General features: G+C 38.7%; 1 protein-coding gene across 17 annotated transcripts in view; it reads left to right on the top strand.

Moving 5' to 3' along the window:
• The window catches only part of BBS9 (Bardet-Biedl syndrome 9), a 439,570-nt gene that overhangs the window by 37,843 nt on the left and 381,372 nt on the right, over positions 1-20,355 (top strand). For all 17 annotated transcript variants that reach the window (XM_073332918.1, XM_073332919.1, XM_073332921.1 and 14 more), the window contains 4 exons: positions 834-1,008; positions 13,812-13,896; positions 16,507-16,687; positions 17,791-17,920. In XM_073332918.1, the coding sequence (XP_073189019.1) occupies positions 834-1,008; positions 13,812-13,896; positions 16,507-16,687; positions 17,791-17,920 (571 nt within the window). The remainder of the gene's footprint in view (positions 1-833; positions 1,009-13,811; positions 13,897-16,506; positions 16,688-17,790; positions 17,921-20,355) is intronic.

Raw genomic sequence — 20,355 nt, 5'->3', positions numbered from 1 at the left:
CTTTTTCTCTATATGCATTATGGATATTTTCTTCTCTCTGCCAAGATTCACTGTTTGCTCTTCCTTCCTTCGCTATCTCTTTGCTACCAGCATTGTTCTCATTGCCACTTTTCCTTTTCCTATCCAGTTTCCTTTCTTTATTACATAGTCTCTTACTCTGTTAACTAATCCCCTTGTGACTTCCTCTGCCCCTATAATATATATTTAAAAATAAAATAAAGTAGAACTAACATAAAGTACGTCAACCATCACCCCATCATGTTACTCATGTATTGTTTCCCTTTCCCCTATGCTTTGTCTATCTAGTCTATTTCGCATGTAAGTTCTTCAGGACAGGGTCTGTATCTTCTTTTAACTTTATACAGAACTCGACACAATGGGTCTCTGACTGGACCTTTGAACACTAGCCTCATATAAATAATGCTAATGGAGTTTCAGCCTCAACTTTGAACATTTTGAGTGGAATCCTGGCTCCACTGAAGTCAATGAGAGTTTTACAAATGACTTCAATGGGGCCAGTATTTCACCTCCTCTTTGTTTAGTGTGGGGGTCACAGCTGTTCTGCGTTGTTTATATCTAACTGTAGTGTAACTTCATTGTTAATTTCTGTAAATAAGCTGGGCCTGATTTTCAGTTACTCTAAGGTCATTGGCAGTGTAAAGGAGCCTTAAAGTGGGAGTAAATTACATTTATGCCTACTTTAAAGCCCTTTGATGCTGCCAATATAGTAAATTAGTATTCACATACATTTAGTGTAAATGAGAATTCAGGCCTGTATATTTTCATAAAAATCTAATATGTGATTAACTGTGCTTTGTTTCCTTTTCTTTCAGGTCGAGATTTGATATGCATACAGTCCATGGATGGCATGCTTATGTTGTTTGAACAGGAAAGCTATGCTTTTGGCCGATTTCTACCTAGTTTTCTTCTGCCTGGTCCGTTAACTTACAGCTCTCGAACGGATTCCTTCATTACAGTCTCTTCCTGTCAACAAGTTGAGAGCTACAAGTATGTATAAATATTAAATAAGTAATTGTGGTTTCTTTTAGGACTGCCATCATATAACATGAATATACTAAAGATAAAAAAATTAGCACCGCCTATGAAAATATAAATAACTATAATATTTTATTTGCTTTTACTCATGTTGTACCACATATCTATTTTTTAAAAGAGGAAAGAACAGATGCCTTTCTTGGTGCTGTCACCTGAAGCTCAGACTTGAATTGTTGTTGTCCAGGTGTGCCAGAAGGACGACAGGAGACACTGGATGTGTTTAATTAGGCCACAACTTTATTACTAAGTGTCTGGGAGTACCTGCCAGATAAAACTGCACAGTGCAGGTAATTCCATAATTATTTACATATATCTGGGGGGGGGGGGGGCTGCTGGCAGCCCTTCCCCTTACTCATACTGATCCCCAGCTAAGACATTGCTGGGACCTTGTTACCTTTGTCCCCTCCCCCCTTGAATGAGAATCAAAGGGTATATAAAGGAGGTGGAGCTGACTCCCTGCGATACCAGTCATAGGAGCCCCAATTCCCCAATGGGAATGAGGATCTGGAGGTAGACATTACCATATTTGAGGTAGAAGCGAAACTCAAACAGCTTAATGGGACTAAATCGGGGGGCCCAGATAATCTTCATCCAAGAATATTAAAGGAATTGGCACCTGAAATTGCAAGCCCATTAGCAAGAATTTTTAATGAATCTGTAAACTCAGGGGTTGTACCGTATGATTGGAGAATTGCTAACATAGTTCCTATTTTTAAGAGGGAAAAAAAGTGATCCAGGTAATTATAGGCCTGTTAATTTGACATATGTAGTATGCAAGGTCTTGGAAAAAATTTTGAAGGAGAAGGTAGTTAAGGACATTGAAGTCAATGGTAAATGGGACAAAATACAACATGGTTTTATAAAAGGTAGATCGTGCCAAACCTACCTGATCTCCTTCTTTGAGAAAGTAAGAGATTTTTTAGACAAAGGAAACGCAGTGGATTTAGGTTTCAGAGTAACAGCCGTGTTAGTCTGTATTCGCAAAAAGAAAAGGAGTACTTGTGGCACCTTAGAGACTAACCAATTTATTTGAGCATAAGCTTTCGTGAGCTACAGCTCACTTCATCGGATGCATACTGTGGAAACTGCAGAAGATATTATATACACAGAGACCACGAAACAATACCTCCTCCCACCCCACTCTCCTGCTGGTAATAGCTTATCTAAAGTGATCACTCTCCTTACAATGTGTATGATAATCAAGTTGGGCCATTTCCAGCACAAATCCAGGTTTTCTCACCCTCCGCCCACCCCTCCCCCCCAAAAAAAAAAAACCACACACACACAAACTCACTCTCCTGCTGCTAATAGCCCATCCAAAGTGACCACTCTCTTTACAATGTGTATGATAATCAAGTTGGGCCATTTCCAGCACAAATCCAGGTTTTCTCACCCCCTCCCCCACACAAACTCACTCTCCTGCTGGCAATAGCTCATCCAAACTGACCACTCTCCTTACAATGTATATGATAATCAAGGTGGGCCATTTCCAGCATAAATCCAAGTTTAACCAGAATATCTGGAGGGGGAGGAGGTAGGAAAAAACAAAAAAACAAGGGGAAATAGACTACCTTGAATAATGACTTAGCCACTCCCAGTCTCTATTTAAGCCTAAATTAATAGTATCCAATTTGCAAATGAATTCCAATTCAGCAGTTCCTCGCTGGAGTCTGGATTTGAAGTTTTTTTTGTTGTAAGATAGTGACCTTCATGTCTGTAATTGCGTGACCAGTGGGTTTAATTTACCTAGATTTTAGTAAGGCATTTGATACCGTGCCACATGGGGAATTATTAGTTAAATTGGATAAGATGGGGATCAATAGGAAAATTTAAAGGTGGATAAGGAATTGGTTAAAGGGGAGACTACGATGGGTCCTACTGAAAGGTGAACTGTCAGGTTGGAGGGAGGTTACCAGTAGAGTTCCTCAAGGATCGGTTTTGGGACCGATCTTATTTAATCTTTTTATTGACCTTTTTATTGACCTTGGCACAAAAAGTGGGAGTGTGCTAATAAAGTTTGCGGATGATACAAAGCTGGGAAGTATTGCCAATTTAGAGAAGGACGGGGATATCCTACAGGAGGATCTGGATGACCTTGTAAACTGGAGTAATAGTAATAGGATGAAATTTAATAGTGAGAAGTGTAAGGTCATGCATTTAGGGATTAATAACAAGAATTTTAGTTATAAGCTAGGGACGCATCAATTAGAAGTAACGGAGGAGGAAAAGGACCTTGGAGTATTGGTTGATCATAGGATGACTATGAGCCGCCAATGTGATATGGCTGTGAAAAAAGCTAATGCGGTCTTGGGATGCATCAGGAGAGGTATTTCCAGTAGGGATAAGGAGGTTTTAGTACCGTTATACAAGGCACTGGTGAGACCTCACCTGGAATACTGTGTGCAGTTCTGGTCTCCTATGTTTAAGAAGGATGAATTCAAACTGGAACAGTTACAGAGAAGGGCTACTAGGATGATCCGAGGAATGGAAAACTTGTCTTATGAAAGGAGACTCAAGGAGCTTGGCTTGTTTAGCTTAACTAAAAGAAGGTTGAGGGGAGATCGGATTGCTCTCTATAAATATATCAGAGGGATAAATACCGGAGAGGAATTATTGAAGCTCAGTACCAGTGTGGACACAAGAACAAATGGATATAAACTGGCCACCAGGAAATTTGGACTAGAAATTAGACGAAGGTTTCTAACCATCGGAGGAGTGAAGTTTTGGAATAGCCTTCCGAGGGAAGCAGTGGGGGCAAAAGATCTATCCGGCTTTAAGATTAAACTCAATAAGTTTATGGAGGAGATGGTATGATGGGATAACATGGTTTTGGTAATTAAATATTCATGGTAAATAGGCTCAGTGGCCTGTGATGGGCTATTAGATGGGGTGGGATCCGAGTTACCCAGGAAAGAATTTTCTGTAGTATCTGGCTGATGAATCTTGCCCATATGCTCAGGGTTTAGCTGATTACCATATTTGGGGTCGGGAACGAATTTTCCTCCAGGGCAGATTGGAAGAGGCCCTGGAGGTTTTTCGCCTTCCTCTGTAGCATGGGTCACTTGCTGGAGGATTCTCTGCTCCTTGAAGTCTTTAAACTACGATTTGAGGACTTCAATAGCACAGATAAAGGTGTGAGGTTTTTTGCAGGAGTGGTGGGTGAAATTCTGTGGCCTGCATTGTGCAGGAGGTCAGACTAGATGATCATAATGTTCCCTTCTGACCTAAATATCTATGAATCTATGAATTCCTTCACCCCTCCCACTGTTTCCACTCCATAAAAGAATACCTCCTTTAAATGGATTAGGAAAGGGTTTAATCTGATCACTATCAATTCCCTGCAGAGTACCTGTGCTGGATATCTGCCCCAAGTTTACATAATGATTTGCAGCATCATAGCCTAACTCCCCTTTTGTTCTTTTCTCCTTGAAGCCTCCTATCCACTGTGGGCGAAGGTGAAAAAACCTACCTTATGTTGGCCAATCTGGTGGTAAGGGAAAAATTCCTTCCCAGCCCCCTGAGAAAGGAGCAACTAATGTCATGCCCACAGTGGATAATAATGAGAGGATGGGTGCTGCTTAACCTGACCAGGTGAAAAGAGGGCTTTCACTGCTCAGATGTGGGCATAAATATTCCCCCTCTCTTCTGGTCACTTGCAGGGGGGATGGGTCAGTATCCCCATGCTGACCTGGAATGGGGCTACCTCCGTGTTGGAGGTAACTCACTGGCTCTCTAGCTGCCTTTAAAGGGGCAACTCACCTTCTCTGCCAAACCTGACAAAGGTCCCCACCGCTTAATGTGTAGTGAGGTCATTCAGCTTTGGGCACTCATGCATTAATCTGGTGAGGTCTGAATATGTCCTAGATTGGAATAGTGTACATTTTGTCATAATGTAGTGAGGTATAGATCATTGCTTTTAAGTATGGAGAGTGACTCATGGGGAATGGCATCATCTTTGGAGTGAGGTGCTTTCTCAGTGAGAACTGAAGTGGCAGTAAAAGGGAGATGAAATTGATGGGTGAAGAAAGAAAGTGAAAGATTGATGTGTGAAAGAGAGAAAATACGTTGTTGCTGTTTCATTGGGTATCATTGATATGCTTGGTGCTGTACAAAATTATAGAGGAAAGCACTGTCCCTGCCTCAGGGAAGTAACAATTAAACAGAATGGTTTAAGGATGTTACACACCAGATTATCAGAACAATGTTAGATCTGAATGCAGCATGATGGCTTTTTTTAGTGTTGGGTCGTGTACAGAGGATGATAGCTGTTTGTATTAGGATTGCTGATTTGTATTATTGGTGGTCTTAAGGAGGCAGTTGAGTGAAGAGAGGGTCACTCATTGGTGGAAGGAAGAAGGGAGCTACAAGCTCAAGGGCCGTTATGTACAGAAGGCTTAAAGAGAAGAGTGTCTACAAAGGTAAAGGTTAGGGAGGAGTTTTGTATAGAAAAGGAAATGAGGAAAAAACGAGAGCAGTGATTTTGTGAATAACCTTAAATGGGAGAATCAGAAGAGATGTAGTAATTTCACAGCCCTAGCTGATGTTAGTATTTTGCATTCAAGTTTCCAGGCAACACATCACTGGGCTAAATAAAAGGGGTTTTCTTATGGATGTGTTGGCCTCATGGTTCTATTTAAGAATGAAGTAGGCATCTATGAATCGCTTTAGAAAGCAACAAGAAACTATTGTGTGAATCTCAAGGGTCCTAGTACTTCAGCTCTTGGTATTTAGTTTTGAGTAGTAACAATTTAGCACAGCTTCATTTTTCCCCTATAAGTGACAGCATACCTTTGTGAATCATTATTGTAGACAGCTACCAAAGAATCTATTATTCAAAAGCCCTTCAAAATTTGAAAGTGATCAGAGCCAGGCAGAAGTCAATTTAAGCAGTATATCATCGAGCCAGCCACGTTGCTTGTGCAAGCTCACAATAAAAGTCTGCTCAGTGGAGATGACTGATTAGCAACACAGCTAGTGGTAATAAATTTTAAAATATATATGTTATGAAAGATTGAGGAAAAGAGTTATACAAATGGTTCAAGTCTGCCAAAAAGTTAAGCAATGCTATGAAGCTGTGCCATTCAACTTTCCAAACATGCTGCTGCTAAGTAAACATGTTAGTACTGTAGCATTACCCCAACAATACAGACCTGTGATTGCCAAGTGCCAGCTTCCACCCTGACTTCTGTACAAATGAACACACTGTACACATATCTTTCTGTTAAAATCCTCTATCCTCTACTTTAGCCTTTTAACAGGAGTTAATTCTTATCTGTTAAAATATTAACAGGTTGCCTGCATCCCAAGTCCTTGGGTTTAACTATGCAGTTGTTGTAGTTGCCAATTTGCATACGTCTTGTTGCCGTATCAACAAGTTTCCCTCTTGACTTTTCCCTATGGAGGGAATTATACATGCTGCTGCTTTAATTATATTCTGCTAGGACCCATAAACCCCATGCAGTATAGAAGACCCGTGCTGTATAAACACAGATGAAGACCGAGTCCCTTCTCTGGGAAGCTCACAAACTAAGTTATGTAAGATCCAACAGTAGGTTGGGCATATGGCTATAACATACGGATAAATGTGTGTGATCATGACTGGCGCAGTATGATTAACTTCGTTTTGCTCCTGTTTGCATATTAGTGGGAGTGCCTCTAACTCGTACCCTATATTGAGGCCTGTCCCTACCAAGATGATGTGGACATATTCCTAGACTCATGTTTCTGAGACCAAGCTTGGATTTGGAGTACTGGGCTAATAGAATTACCCTTTCGGAAAGATAAAAGAACAAAATTATATCTTTATTTATACAAAGCTGACCAATCCTGCTCAATAAGTTAAACACTCTATCTACCTGGTGGTGTGAATGGTAGCATTCAGAGTGCCTTCTGCCTGCAGGCTGTATATCAGGTATGCTCAAAGCACTGATGACTACAACAGTTCTAAATGAAATTGTGCCATATTTTGCAGGCCATATCCCACCAGAGGTGACAATATCCTTTTTATTACCATCATAAAGCGCTAGAGAATCACCAATCTCCCAGCCTTTCACATGAATAGATAGGCAACAAAGCAGGTACTTTCCAGTGCCAGTGCTTTGATAGACCACACTGTTTTCACATATGCATGTACTCCTGACCTCTGGTCAGTTTTTTAGAAGGGGAGGTGTGAAGTATGCTCCTTTTTGCCCCAAAATCCTCTGAGATCATCAATTGATACAGTAATGGCGATGTAGCATCCTAATAAATGCCTAGTCAAGCTCAGGAGAAGCACATCTCTGTAACATCAAAAATAAGTTACCATGAAGGGATCCTTAAACAATAGATGCTCCCATCCATTTAACAAATATTTGCTAAGGCCTTGAGATAACACCTGCAGAGAAGGTATGCAAATAGATCAGTGCAGATTCTCTGTGAGTTTTGCTCAGCTCCCATCTTTCCATCATTCTACACCCCAGAACTCTGTTTTATGGGTTGGGGATTGCAGCCAGTATTAAATAAATAAATAATATTTTATACTGCAGTAGTACCTAGAGGCTTACGTCAATAACAGTTCAATACTGAGAAGTGTTAAAATTGCTGCTGGACTGCTGGCCTTTCTCTTTCAGAGAGGGATGCATAATCTGGCAATTGAGTGCTAACAGATGTGGTGCTGGCAGCCCGAGTACTAGCTGTGGCCAAGGGCTAGACATCAGCTGAGAACTGACAAACTCCCAGCTGGAAGCCAGGCCAATTCACTTGTGTATAGCTCAAAGTGATCATTCAATGCATAAGAATGTATTTGCAGTGTAGTTGTAGTTGTCAGTCCCAGGATATTAGAGAGACAAAGTAGGTGAGCTCTGGGTGGCTCGAAATCTTCTCTCTCTCCCCAACAGACGTTGGTCCAATTAAAGATATTGCTGCAGACTTTGACTTGCCATGTGCTAGCCCAGGGGCCGGCAGCCTTTCAGAAGTGGTGTGCCGAGTCTTGGTTTATTCACGCTAATGTAAGGCTTCGCGTGCCAGTAATACATTTTAACGTTCTTTAGAAGGTCTCTTTCTATAAGTCTATAATATAGAACTAAACTATTGTTGTGTGTAAAGTAAATAAGGTTTTAAAAATGTTTAAGAAGCTTCATTTAAAATTAAATTAAAATGCAGAACCCCCCGGCCTGGTGGCCAAGACCCAGGCAGCTTGCGTGCCACTGAAAATCAGCTCACGTGCCGCAGGTTACCTATCCCTGTGCTATACCATAATGCTGCACTGGCCACCAGGGATCCCAGGAACATATGGTAAAAAATCCTATGTGATGAAACCTGCTTGCTCTTCTTTTGGGGAATGCAATCTCCCTAGTTTTGTGTGGGACTGACCTTTAATTAAAAGCACCTGCTACACCTGATAAGTCCTCCTATACTTTGCAGTGCAGAAGCAGCGGCCTGCAGAAGCACCAGTTGCATTGAAGGGAGCTGTGTTCTTTATAAGCCCTTGTTACCTGACTGAGGCGAGTCTCTCAAGTTCTCCCCTAAAGGCAGCTAAAGCCTCATCTACTTGACCGCTGTGATTTCTTCCCCCAGAATTGCAGCACCTGCATTGGCTGCTATGACTTCTGGGGTTTGGTATACTGAAACACTCAGCTAGGGGGTTGGGAGTACTGGTACTAGTAAATTTATGGAAGTGCTCTCGCCTTGCATCTCTTTCACTCTCCACCCCTGTAAAGGGATAATTAAATGGATCTGGAGAACCACAGTATTCACCCTATCAGACTGGTGATCTCTTCCCTGTTTTTGTGAGCCAATCTGACTGCAGTTGTCACTGCTGATCTGTTGCCATGTCCTACATTCTTTTGCTGCTTGTTACTGAGAGTAGTCAAGAACTGCTTCTAGAGCAGCTCAGTGACCTGGTGCCATTGCTCAGATGTCAGACGTGCGTGCTGCCGGGGTTGACCTGGTGGCCGGATGGGAGCCAGGATTGACCTGATGGCTGAGTGAGGACTTAGAGAAATTTCCGACCCTTTCCTGGGGGTCGACCTGGTGTCTGCTAGAGTCTTTGGGGTCCCACCTCCGCAAAAATGACCTGGAAGGCATAAGAAAATTCCTGTCCTCAGTAGAGGAAGCAAGTTTCCTGACCAGAGGTCCAATGTTTCTTCTACTACTGAAGTAGCTGTCCTGTCTGCCTCATGGGCTTCCCCTGGGAATACTGAATATTTCAGCAAGTTGGAACGGAAATATTCCCTGCCCTCCCAATTATTTTTAATTCCCCTTCCTACTACCCTATGCAGTGCTCGTCAATCATAGCAAGCCACAGGTTATGTAGTCTCTACCTACATGTCACTAGTTCAAGTCGCATATAAAGCAAAATGTGCTTCCTGCAAAGGAATTTGGGCCTGATTACATCAATGATATAGTTTAAGGGTACTGTGATTAGTTTAGCAATTTTCTTTTGGCAAGAATTAATCTGTTTAAAGCATACAGATTCCTATGAAACTCCTACCCAACATTCCAATCTGACAAGCTCATCTGCTTTCAAGACCAAAAATGCACATTTTCCTTCATCATAAGGGCTTATAGCCAAAATGCATCATCTTTGTGAGGGGGAGGAGGAATGAAGATTTTAGAGATAATCATAACCCAAAGGATTTAGAGGAATATAGCCATTTTTTTCTGTTTTGCATTTTATGCCTCAGGAGTACAATTTATCTAATGGTAACACAACCTGGTTTGAGCTTTACTGCCATAATAAATATTTACTGCTCTTGCACCAGAATTTCTATTATCTCTCAAACAATATACTCAGTTAATGGAGCCCTTTATGCTTTCTACTAGTGGGAATATTTTGTATTGACTCCTGGATACTAAATAGGCTGTAAAGTTTGTTCAGTTGCATTGACCGGGGGAAGGTATAATGGTATAAAGATGTGAAATAAGTAGAAAATTGGCATGAGTCAGTTCTTTCCAAGATGGATAATTGATAGCAGTAGAATTTACTGTTTGTGAATTTTCCAGATGAGACCTTTTAAAAACTGACGTCTTGGTTTCTTTGGCTAAACTTTCCCTCTGTCTGCCTGGCTGTCACCATTCACTTCAGTGGTGGCTTTTATCACAGTTTCAGGATTAACTGTGCCTTTGATCCCTCCCTCCTACCCCTTGTCTTCCTGGAGGGCACCCTCTTATGGCTTTAGGCTTCCTACCCATCACCTCTCTTGGGGTGGAGACCCAGTTGTCTCTCGTTTCAGACTGGGGCTTGCTTGCAGTACCTCTGCATCTCCTTTGTGATTTTTTTTTCCAGCAGGTCTAACTGGGGTCCAGCACATGTGGTTGTTAATGCTTTCTCCTGGGATACAACAGAGTACACTGGTTACCAATCAGCTTTCACAAAACAAACTGCATTTATTCTTAGAGCAAAACCTATAAAAACAATAAGTTCCTATATACATGCAAAAAGCTTACCAGAGATCATCCATCAATCTTATGGTATTCTGGTAGGTCAAAGTCTTTCCGACCCTTCTGCAAGGGCTGGGGCTCTTGGACAGAATGCCTTGTCCATTTGCTGCAGAAAGAAAACTCTGAGTCCATTTATATACCGCCTTTTTATGCCAAAAACCCTTTCTTTGTCTATTGGTCTCTGGAAAATCCAGTTTGAACCAGTCTACACAAACCTTCATAGGGGGTCGTACCTCTCTGAAGGTGTTTACAATGTGAGCAATTCATCTTAATCATCATCCATCGTTTTCATTTCTGTCCTGTGGAGTAGAACAGAATCATACATGCTATCACTGGCCTGCAGTGATACATAAACTTAATACAATGTGTTCCCCCAAAGATACTGCATGTTGTTGCAATATCTGTCACAGGTTTGTTTTAGTAGTGCTGTATAGTTTGTGAAGTACTTTGAGATCCTTCCGGATTTTGATACATGTAATGTGCCACAATACTTTGAGAGAAAGACCATAATGTAATATAATTATTGAAGTATTATGGTACATTGCAAAGTAGGATTTACTAATATTCTATATAAACTAAGGGGAGGATACTGGAAGGGAGTTACACATAAGTTATATCTCAAAGCTGAATGCACAGTTGAGCCCTGAAAGGTGAGGGAGAAATAGGACCCAGCTGTAGCAAAGCACAAGAAATTTCATTTTTAATGTTTTACTTTAAAGAAATGATGTGTCTTTTTGATTTTGGCAAACTCAACATGCCGCCATCCAGACTGGTATTTTCTAACATGGCAACATGGAACAATTTGTCCTGCTCTGAATTGCTCTGCTATCCTGAGATTTGTACAGTACAGTGCCTTCACCTCAGCAAGCAAGGGTTATTAAATTGATTCTTATTTTCAAGCTCTGAAAGTAACCTCTCTCTCTCCATATTTAAGTTATTTTACATGTGATGTGACATGAAAGAATGCCAAATAGCTTGATAGGTTTGTTTTGCCCTCTGTGGGTTCTGTGGTTTTAAGATTTTAGTGTCACAAGGAACTGTCATTCAGTTAGTCATTTCATAGATATCAATGCACTTTTATGATTTGTGTGAGACTGGTCTGAAAAATGGAGATCGCCCCCATGTTATATTGTAAAATAATACTGTATTTGGTCCAGTGTTTCTGCTTCAGTACTTTGAACAATAAAGTCAGGTTCCTAAGATCATGTAATTGAACACTTTTGTGTGGTGAAGAGAGATCCCTCCCTCCCCCACCTCAGAATTTGCAACATCTATTTTAAATGTTCTGTAGTTTGAAAACTTAGTGTTTTTGCTTGTGTGGAAGGCAAAGTTGGAAAGAGATATGGTAATATTTGTTTTGTAGCTCCAACAACAAGTTTTAGTTTTTTATTTAAGCCATAGAAAAATTGCTTTTGAACAATTATGTTTCTCAACTTGAATAGAAATTTTAAAATCTTCTTTAGTAAAAATAAAATAAAGTTTAAAACCACTAAGAAAAATCCTTTAGCAGCCATTGCCATTGCCACAAATACAGAAATAAACCTGAAATGTTAACATTGATTGTGTTAGTATTTAACTTTGTTTTGGAATAAACTAAAATATATTTAATATGATGTTAAGTTACTGAAATCATCAGGGAGAATTGTGGCACTTGGAACTCTCTGTTGGCCTGAGCCTGATTTTAGTAGGAGCTGATTAAGTATGTTCCCAGTAGTGGGCCCTAATTTATAGGTACAGCTTTACAAAAATTATTAAAATACATTGATTAGTTTTGTGAGGGAGTGTGATGTTTTAAGTGGCCAGTTAGAGTATTAAGAAAATTATCGACTTGAAGGATTGTGTGCTAAATGATAAAGATAAAGGCATTTAGCATGCATGCCTAAAATCAACTATGTGCTGAATACCTGTTATGCTTACTTTTCGATACGTTTGGCTCATGATATTATGATAATACTTTACACTTTAATCTCAAAGTGCTTTAAAGTGTGCTGCTTCTCTGAAAAGTGATTGTAAAACTGGAAGTCTTACTCTTTCCCATCTATCCCGTGTGTGTGTTAAGAGTAACATATTTTTTTACTGTTTTTATTCCTCTTGGATCTGCAGAGCCAACTGAGCAAGAGATTTCAGAGTAACAGCCGTGTTAGTCTGTATTCGCAAAAAGAAAAGGAGTACTTGTGCATCCGATGAAGTGAGCTGTAGCTCACGAAAGCTTATGCTCAAATAAATTGGTTAGTCTCTAAGGTGCCACAAGTACTCCTTTTTTTTTTTTTTTTTTTTTTTTTTTTTTGAGAGAGTGTTTGATTCAATTCCTCGTGCAACAGGAACAAGGTTGTTTACTAAGTTACACCAGTGCTAACCCAGGAAGGAAATGGAATTGTATAGGTCTCACTGAGGGCATAATTTGAGCATTGTGGGGGTTGCATAAGTGTAAATAAGGGCAGATGTAGGCCTGCATAATTTTTATTACTGTTGATAATGAATGAGTGAGAAGAAAGAAGCCAACTTGACTCAGTTTGCTGGGCTCTCTGTTATAAAATGACACCTATGCAACTCATCCAGTGCTGTATTTACAGAGACACATTTCCGAATAGAACCATTTAATTCTCAAACATGTCTCTAAGGTAGGCAAGTGTTACTTTGTCTGAGCTTTAGTTTAAGTTTTTTTTTAAAATTAGAGATTATTTGAAATGAGGAAAGTTTATACTTTTTCTCACTGCTGTAAGGTCCTATTTTCAAAATGCTATAATTGTCTCTGGCCTCTCTCTCGTTTATAGCATCCACCTCTAACATTAAATTTAAACAAACAAAATAAAATCTGAACTTTTTTGTGGAAAAAAAGGTAATGTAAATGTAACCCATGCACCTTCTGGGTGTGGTGTTCTGTCCTATCTAGTGGCACAGAGACCACTTAGATAAAATGAGTCTGCTCTACAGCCTTATCTAACAGGCATTGGCTTTTAGCTTATGCTGTAGAGGTTCATGCGCTAAGCTCCGCAGGTCCCTGATTCAATGCTGCCCCCGACAGACTGTGTTACATAAAGTTAAAAAATTGAAATTTTCCACTACTACTAGATAAGGATGTATCCTTAAGGTAAAAAAATCTGAATCTGACCGTATGTTTTAAATACTACTTTAAAATCCGTTATCTAGATACTATACTTCAGTGCATGTGCTCTGTAAGAATGATGATATCAACAGATACATTGTAAAGTAGATTTTCTGACAACATTTTTGGATTCTGCTTTTGCCATAAACTTTATAGTGAACATTTTTTAAACATTTGATGTAAAACTGATAAACTGCAAAGAGATACTATCTGTATTTTTTTATAACAGGTACCAAGTGCTGGCATTTGCAACAGATGCTGATGAAAGAAAGGAGACAGAGCAGCAAAAACTGAGTTCTGGAAAAAGGCTTGTTGTAAGACCTGTTTGTTTTACATAAAATATAATCTACAGTGGATAAATATTAAAAAGAGAGAAGACTAGCTGACAGATTGAAACACTGTATTGTCACTAGGGGCCAGATCTAACTTCCATTTAAGACCATGGAAAGACTCGAGTAAATTTTATTCCTATTTGGTTTGGGTCCTAAATACTCATTAAGCCCTCTATTTTAAGAGAGGAGAAATTAACATAACGGGGTTAATTCCATGTTAATTCCTATCAAGATGGAAAGTACTGAAATATGTGTAAATGAAATTTTGCTTAGATTTTAAATGTAAAGTTTTTTTATGACTCGTTTATTAGATTTCTAAAATGCACCTTGTTAAAGTTGGGGGCTCATGTATATCGTTAAAGAGAACACTAGTTAACTAGGAAAAAGACATTTCCCCAAATAGCCAGCTCGCTCATCCTCCCCGACCCTTGCAGTGAAAAACCTGGGAAACTAATGTCTCTTACATCGTGCCTTAAGACTAACATACTCAGGCTATTTTGGACTAGTGGGGAAAAGGAATTCCCGCCTCGGTGGTACTGCACTGACAACTGCTTGATCATTTAAGATACTCCAGAAAGTGCTAGCTTAAGTAGTCCAGCTGACCTCATCTTCCATTATGACACATGGGGAGAGAGGTGGTCTCTGGAAGAGTCAGAACTGAAACATTTTTGTACTATATAAATCGAAGTCAACACCTTGAATTATACATGGAAGCAAGTAGAGAACCAGCTCTTGGATAACAAGTCTCTATGTTCCATTTGACTAACACTGCTAAGTAGGTGAGGACTGTATTCTGTAATATGTTTGGCATCAAAGAACAGTCTTCAAATGTAACCCCACTTAGAGTGCATTGCAGTACACTTTACCATAAACAATACCAGCTGATAATGTGTACAAGTATCCACACAGATGGAGAAATGGATAGCTAGTGTAATTGCCTCTGCCTGTGAAAAGAAAATGAAAGAATATTATGTGCAGATTGCTGAAGATGTCATCCAAGAATGCAGAAAAAAGTACAAGAAGATCTTTTTTGTGTGAGGCAATAAAAATAGGACAGAAAAAAATGAGAACTTCGCATGTTCACTCATCCCAAATTTCTGATGGATGGGGGTCCAGAACTCTTACCTAAATCATGTTGAGAAAGGAATAATTGCTAACACAGTTCTAGACCTTGTCTACTCTCAGGGGTAGCCTCAATTCAGCAGCTGGTGGCCAGCAATAGGTGTAGCTGCACTGGGCAGGGACATGAGGGATTTGCACTCTTAAATTAAGAACAAACAGTGCTAAGCTTCAACTAGCTCTGTCAGTGCAAATCTCTGCTTGAGCTTGTGTAGGCTCTGGAATTCAGCTACATTGATTGTTGATATAGAGCTATTCTTGAGGGTAGACAAAAGCCATGAACTACACTGTGAGTGTTCAAAAATTCTTCTGTAACTATCATCAACCTTTGTGTTACTTGACTGAAGAAGGAGGATTGGTGCCCCATGTTCCTGATGGCACTTGATAGAGCTTTCAAAAAGATTATGAATTCACCTTTGATCCCACTACCAGAAGTACATTGAAATTTGTGTTGAACGGAGGATGATACAATTTTACCAGTGAGGGACTGTAAATTAAGCTAGACACTAAACTTATAAAAGTAACTGAAGGACCTATGGGGGTAATTTCTGATAATTCTTGGTTGGAGTCTTAATGGAAATCTGAATCTATCAAATTAACAAAGTACTGGAATTTCACAGGGCAAAAAGAAAAAAAAATCAAACACTTTATGGAATCTTTCTGTTACCCATCATATTGCCTAGGTATCAGTTGATCCCAGAACAGAAAGAATTTTCCGAAAAGTGGATGATGTAACATAATCCTGATTTCCCTTTCCATTTTTAGCATTTTAAAATGGAAGGTGCACGTTATTACCTCAGCTCTACCAGTATGTTTGTGAAGGAGGTTATTCCTCATTTTTTTTAATCACAGTGGTAGAAAGTTGTGATTCAAAACCACAAAATACAGGACAGTTGAACTGAGAATTTTATCAGCTCTCCTGTTAAACCAGCTTGGCATCAGTCAAGTGTTTGTTCAGCACATTTGGATTGGTTTGGATATAACTTCGCATAGGAGCTGATAAACAAGGTGGTGAAACGTATCAGTACCTAAGGGCAGACACAAAGGACGTGGTAGACTTTAAGTAGTTAGTAGAATGGGAAACCTTGTGTTTTATTTCCAGATTTCAAAGCTTTTTTTTGTTTTGGGACAATGTGTGCATTTTTATTTTTTGAACAATAAATATGATTACAGAGGGAATTGCATAGCATATGTTTATGGTTTATTTCATAAAATGTTTGTGGGCTGGTTTATTTCTGCTTCCCCCAGCAGTGTTTTATTTTTTGGAATCAGGAAGATCACAATGTTCCTGAAGATAATATGCATCTAAAATGTAGAACATTTTACCTTTTTCCCCCTTACCGCCCCCAAAGTGTCTTTTCACTTACATTGCTGAAAATTCATTTGGTTTGATGTAGACTGAACCTTCTTCTTAAGCCTTTTATTATACACATAGCTGTTAACTGATCTTTGGTTATGTTTTCTCTTTTGAAGATGGATTGGGTTTTAAACATTGGAGAGCAAGCACTGGATATATGCGTTGTTTCCTTTAATCAGACCTCCTCTGTTTTTGTGCTTGGTGAGAGAAATTTCTTTTGCCTTAAGGATAATGGGCAAATTCGATTCATGAAAAAACTTGATTGCAGTCCAAGTTGCTTCCTTCCTTATTGTTCAGGTTTGTAAAAGAAAAATTCAGCTTAGAATCTTTGACCTAGTTACACTTAAAACTAAGAATGTTTTCCATTAGGAAGATGCAACCTTTTGAATATACTGTGGATTAATATAAAAGCTTATGTAGAATTCAAATTGTACCTGACATTTTGTAACTGCAGTGGATAATTTTTCAGAGAACAGAAAGAATCAAGTTTCCTTAAATTTGTGTTCTATTTGCTACTTTTTCTTGCAAGTCACTTATGGATAAATAAAAAGAGCAAAATCTTGCCTGGATTAGAGTATAAGGGACGTAAGGTCGGGGCAGAAGAGAGATAAAGTCCACCAAGATTAAGGTATTCAAGCATGTTGTGTGGTACCTCAGAGCAGCTGAGATCAATTAATTTTTCAGGGTTTCAAATGTAGCAAGAATGCATGAAAGTCAGGGGTCTTGTAAGGATAAATGCTTGTGAGGTGCTCTGATTCTGTGGTTGAATGGTATAAAGCTTGGCTGACAAATTGATAAAGACCAGAATTAAGAATCTATAGTTCCATGTTGGTACCAGAATAGCAAAGAATAAGTTTTAAAATCTTATATTAAATTAGTTAATTTAAACTTTACAAACAATCTCATAATCATCTTTATTTTACTTTTTGTAATTTCTTGTGTAAACATGTGATAGACAGTTGATTGATTAAAATTACTTAACCAATGTGTGTGTTGTGCCATGTCTAAACCAGTGCATTCATAGTGATGATGACAAATCCATGACATTTTACTTTTGGGGCATTCAGGGACTTCTGGTACTTACCCTTATGAGTGATAGTTTTGGAAGTAGCAGAAATGTCTCCGGCACTTCTTTTTATATTTCACACACTGATATAATTATAATGGGTGTCCATGATGATTAATCACATATATTTTTGGTTATTGTCTATGAAATTTTCTTGGGTTTTTTTGACTGCTTAATAATCTATAAATAAAAAGGAAAACAAATCTGTTCAAATATATGCAATAGTGGGTTTCCCACCCCTCCCCCAAAAATGGAAAATAATGTAAACCTGAAAGGAAAACACTTGCTCATGAAAACATCTGTTGTCTTAAAACTGTTTTTATGTTTTTAACAGTGTCTGAAGGAACAATAAACACTCTGGTTGGAAACCATAATAACATGTTGCATGTTTATCAGGATGTGACATTGAAGTGGGCCACTCAGCTTCCCCATATTCCTGTAGCTGTAAAAGTGGGCAATTTACAGTAAGTAACTTTGTAAAAGTTTAATTTTTTTAGATTTGTTTCCAGCAAAAAATAAAAAAAATTTCTATAGATGCTAATAAGCATTTCTATAGTATTTAACAAAAAAAAGGTAGTTTATAAAAGGAAAAAATATAGTTTTGGGTATGTTGTGTGGTATATTCACTGGATCAATTTATGCTATTTCTGATAAATTTGGAATAATTTTGTTCAATTATTAGTATTACTTTACATTGGTGTAAGTGAAGGCAAAACTTCCATTGATTTGGAGCTCTTCTCAGAATGACTAGACACTGGAGGACTCTGAGCAAGCCCTAGAGATTATTAGTAATTCTGACTACTCAACAGGAGCTACAGATTGATTGGGTTTCCTTTGAGGTGGAGGCAGTTGGCCAGGATATCACATCTGCTGCTCCCATTACTGCCCTTACACCATGAGCTTCTCTTCTTCCTTTCCCTTACTATCCATGAGATGCAGCAAGCTCCCAAGAGGAGTATTCAGTCTGTCTTGCTCTTGAGAGTGGAAATCTGGGGTTAAGAATCTGGACAGTAATTTACTCTCATGTGAATTTTATAGGTATTTTATCCATGAGTGAAAGCACTGTACTTGCCCTTCATGAGGAAGAGATTCTCTTTAACCAAATGTAAAAGTAAACTCACAGAACTAAGTTTTAAGAATTAAGTATTAAGCATTTTTAAAATTTCAGTGCTCCTTTTTAGAAGGGGTAACAGGTAAGAACAAGTCAGTGAAAGTTACTAGAGTACAAGCTTCTACTTTCACTATCTTGCAGGTAAATATAATTTTATTTACTAATGGAATTGTGTGTTCACTGAAGAATAAATAGAAAGCATTTATTACCTTAAAAGAAAAGGTATCTATAGAACTTCTTAAAATATCAAATTCCCAGATGCAAATTTTTTTAAGATGGAGTTAAGGTAATAATTATGTATCAATCGTTTTAGGTGCGGAAAAACATTTCTTTTTAAAAAGTTCAAATGTTTAAAACTCATGAAATAAAAGTAGGGCATATACTTTAAAAACAAACCAGGACCGCTTAAGAAGGTGAAACCAGACTTAATTCTGTACTGAACTTCAAGTCTGGCTATATTTGTCTCCTGAAAAATGGTGCTGTAAAAAATGACATTGTGGGGTTCCATGTTTATCTCATTGACACTGTATCAAATTTGCTTTGTAAACTTGCAAATAAAAAATCTTTCCCCCCTAATTGCCAACCCAGCAAACTCATCCTGGGATCTGAAAGTCATTTGTTTAGTCAATTATTTTCTGTCTTCTTCAAATATGCTCTCACTTTAACTTACTAGTCAGCCTTATCTGTGCTTTAAATCCTTACTCACCCTCCACTCAACTCCAAAAGACCACTATAGTCCTCCTGTACATCTTCTTTATCAAGGGGATGAGCCATAACCCATATGACAGTGTGCCATATTTAATGTATGAACATCTGCATCAGCCAACCACTGCATGTGTGTCATCTACTCAGAGGCTAGTGTGTTAATATTTTAGGTCATGACTCTGTTTAAGGAATAGTAAAAAAATAAGCATCTGTTTGAAGTTTATAAGTAATGTAGTAAAAACTTTGGTGAAGAATATTTTTACAGACTCAAATGTAGAAATGCAGTGACTACTGTATCACTTAAGAATTGTTGGCTGAAGAAATTAATCTAAAGTAGCAATATGCAATTTTATAACTTGTAAGACAACAGAAAGTAGTTTTCAGATCTGAAATTTCTTTCTAATACTATTTATATGGGAAGGATTTTTTTTTTTTTTCTCTCATTTTATGTCTCTGTCACAAGACATTGGGTAGTATTGGCTGTGCTATAGCATCTCCTTTTACCGGCTCTTGCTATTAACGTTGAGAAAAGTTAAAATAGTTCACACAACTGTAATTGTCCCATCTATCCCTTAATAGAATTTACAGAAGGACTGAATATTCTTATGACCAGCATTGTAATTAAACATGATAAAATAAGGCTTGCCATATTTTGTGCTTCATGGTACCAGTTGATCACTGCAGGTGTCAGGCAGGAATTTCCCCTTTTCTGTACATATTGCAAAATCAGCTAGGTGCATTGCAAGAAGAGTTGTAAGGCAACTATTGGAGACAAGTATCCAATTTACTGGAATGATAGTCTGCTGCAGTAGGCCAAATCATATGTTCTTCCTCCTACCAGCTGCTTTCCTTTTGTGATCCCAGTAGCTTTCCCCAACATCAGCATCATAACGCTTATGGTACAACTATGAAAGAGGCAGGAAGTCTTGTCCTCAGCTCTTCAGTCATCCAACCTTTTTTTGTTTGGAGCCTCCTTTTGGGGGTGAATATGTGCTCACCCTTGCACCATGCCCTTGCTGTTGCTACCTCTCCTCTTTTATTTTTGACCATTTTCTTGTTCTCACATGTATCATTCTGCCTGGT

This window comes from Lepidochelys kempii, chromosome 2 (assembly GCF_965140265.1).
Source record: "Lepidochelys kempii isolate rLepKem1 chromosome 2, rLepKem1.hap2, whole genome shotgun sequence".
Taxonomy (NCBI): domain Eukaryota; kingdom Metazoa; phylum Chordata; order Testudines; family Cheloniidae; genus Lepidochelys; species Lepidochelys kempii.
Note: the sequence above shows the minus strand (reverse complement) of the source record. Positions and strands in the feature narration are given on the sequence as shown.